Source organism: Lipotes vexillifer, unplaced genomic scaffold, assembly GCF_000442215.2.
Source record: "Lipotes vexillifer unplaced genomic scaffold, Lipotes_vexillifer_v1.1 scaffold657, whole genome shotgun sequence".
In the NCBI taxonomy this organism is placed as follows: domain Eukaryota; kingdom Metazoa; phylum Chordata; class Mammalia; order Artiodactyla; family Lipotidae; genus Lipotes; species Lipotes vexillifer.
The window spans coordinates 877,048-878,983 of NW_006774518.1; the positions used below are offsets into that span (position 1 = coordinate 877,048).

Genomic DNA, 1,936 nt, shown 5'->3' on the forward strand with positions numbered 1-1,936 from the left:
TCTTTCCCTCCCCCAGCCCTTCCTGACTTCCTGTCTCCCACTCGCCCAATTGTTTTCTTCCTCCAGAAAGAGGAGCGAGTCTCTGAACTGCGCCATCAGCTCCAGTCCCGGCAGGAGCTCCGCTCCCGGCGTCACCCTCCGACACCCCCAGACCCCTCGGGGGCCCTGCCCAGGGGGCCCCCGGAGCCCCCCGACCGGCTTAGCTGTGATGGGAGTCGAGTCCACTTGCTTTACAAGTGAGGGCGGTGTAAGGGGAGACAGGCCAATAGGCGGAGGGAGAGGGAGCCGGAGAAGGGGAGGGGGGTTGGGAGGAAGCAGGGGATACCAGCCCCAGGTGGGAAGAACACTACTCCATCCCATCTCTTGTAAATACCTGCCCCTCTGCAAGCCCTGGGGTTTTCTGGGTCTCCAGTACTCCCGGAGCCAGGCCCTGTTCTCTCATTCGTTCGTATGATTTTCTATCTCTACTTCATAATCTAGTTTGTACCTGGCCTGAAGCTTCTCACTCACTGGCTCCTCAGCAGCCTCACTACATACACCCTTTTCTTTTCCTCTGTCTCGTTGCCACGGCAACCCCACAGCTCCCTTGCCTTTGTGCTCTGCTCCCATCCAGCAGGGGTCTCCCCAGAGTGCTCTCTCTACCCTCACAGGGCCGGGCCATTTCTCGCACCATCCTAATCTTCCAACCCACTTGCCCCTCCACACATCCACAAGTTTTGTTCCTCTTGAATTTTGCTTCTGCAGGGCACTCATTCTTGCTGCCAAGGCTCACATTCTCCTCTCTGCCAGACACACATTCATCCTCCCCTCCCCTGCTCGTTCCCACTGCACAGGCTCCTGTGTGCGCACACGTTTCACATGTGCTTTCTCCACCCTTCCTGTGGCCGTGTATGCTCCATTGTATTCCCTTCCCTCATGGCTGTGTGTGCCCTTCTCATGGTCATGGGTGTGTCCTTGTGAGGGCGTGTGTGGGTGGGCGTGTGCCATTTGTCTAGCATGTCTTCCCTGTGTGCACACATCCAAGCTTATCCATGCACTTTCCCTGTGTGCCCTCATGGTGCTTTGCGTTCCCTCTTCTTTCTGCACCTTAAAATCATTCTGTTCTTCTAACAGAGTCATATGCACCCACCCTGGCCACTGTTACGCACTGTTCCCCAGTTCATGTTTGGTGTGACTGCCCACATCCTCTCTTTGTCACACTTCGTTTCTGCTCGCACTCTCCAGCCTCTCCTTTGCGCTCATGGACCACCCTCAGTCCACACTCACAATCATCCTCTCCCAAGAGTGCTCCCTTTGGTTTTGTGTTTTTCTGGGAGAAAGAAAGGAGAAGAAATGGGGGCAGGTTTGGGGAGCTGCTTCCAGTGATATTCGGTGAGAATCCTGACCAAAGGAAGGCACCCCTGACTGTTGAGATGGAAGATGGTCCTATGGGGCGGGAGGTGGCGTCCCTTTTGCACTGTGGTGTCTCTTGGGGAAGGAGCTCCCCAAATCTCAATAAACCAGTGAACGGAGTGACTCAGTACCTTGTTCTTTACTGTGAACAGAGTGGGCTTCAGCCCAGGGAGAGAGGCTTGGGAGACTCCACGTTGATGAAAAGGCACTGCAGTGGAGGGATGGAAAAAGGTGTTTTATTGATCCATTGAGGGCTTAGCAGGGCAAAGCAGGACACTATTAGGACTGAGATTAGTGAGGGATGACATTAGTGGTTAAAAGTGTGGGCACTGGAGTATAACTACCTGAGCTTCAGATTCTACCACATGCAAAAAATTTCCTTTATTCTCCAAGTTCTCACTTATGAAGATAAGACTCATCATCATCATCACCATCTTCATCATCCAGCCCTCCGCAGGGTGGTTGCAAGGACAAGTGCTCATGATGGTTCTTGGCTCATGGAGCATGTTGGGTAAACACTAGCCACTGTTGCTACTGTTTAATG

General features: G+C 53.5%; 1 protein-coding gene across 1 annotated transcript in view; it reads left to right on the top strand.

Moving 5' to 3' along the window:
• Positions 1 to 1,515, top strand: part of GABBR1 (gamma-aminobutyric acid type B receptor subunit 1) — a 27,945-nt gene extending 26,430 nt beyond the window's left edge. The window contains exon 22 of the mRNA XM_007449227.1: positions 67 to 1,515. Within this exon, the coding sequence (XP_007449289.1) occupies positions 67 to 240 (174 nt within the window). The 3' untranslated portion in view covers positions 241 to 1,515. The remainder of the gene's footprint in view (positions 1 to 66) is intronic.
• Positions 1,516 to 1,936: the final 421 nt, after the last annotated feature.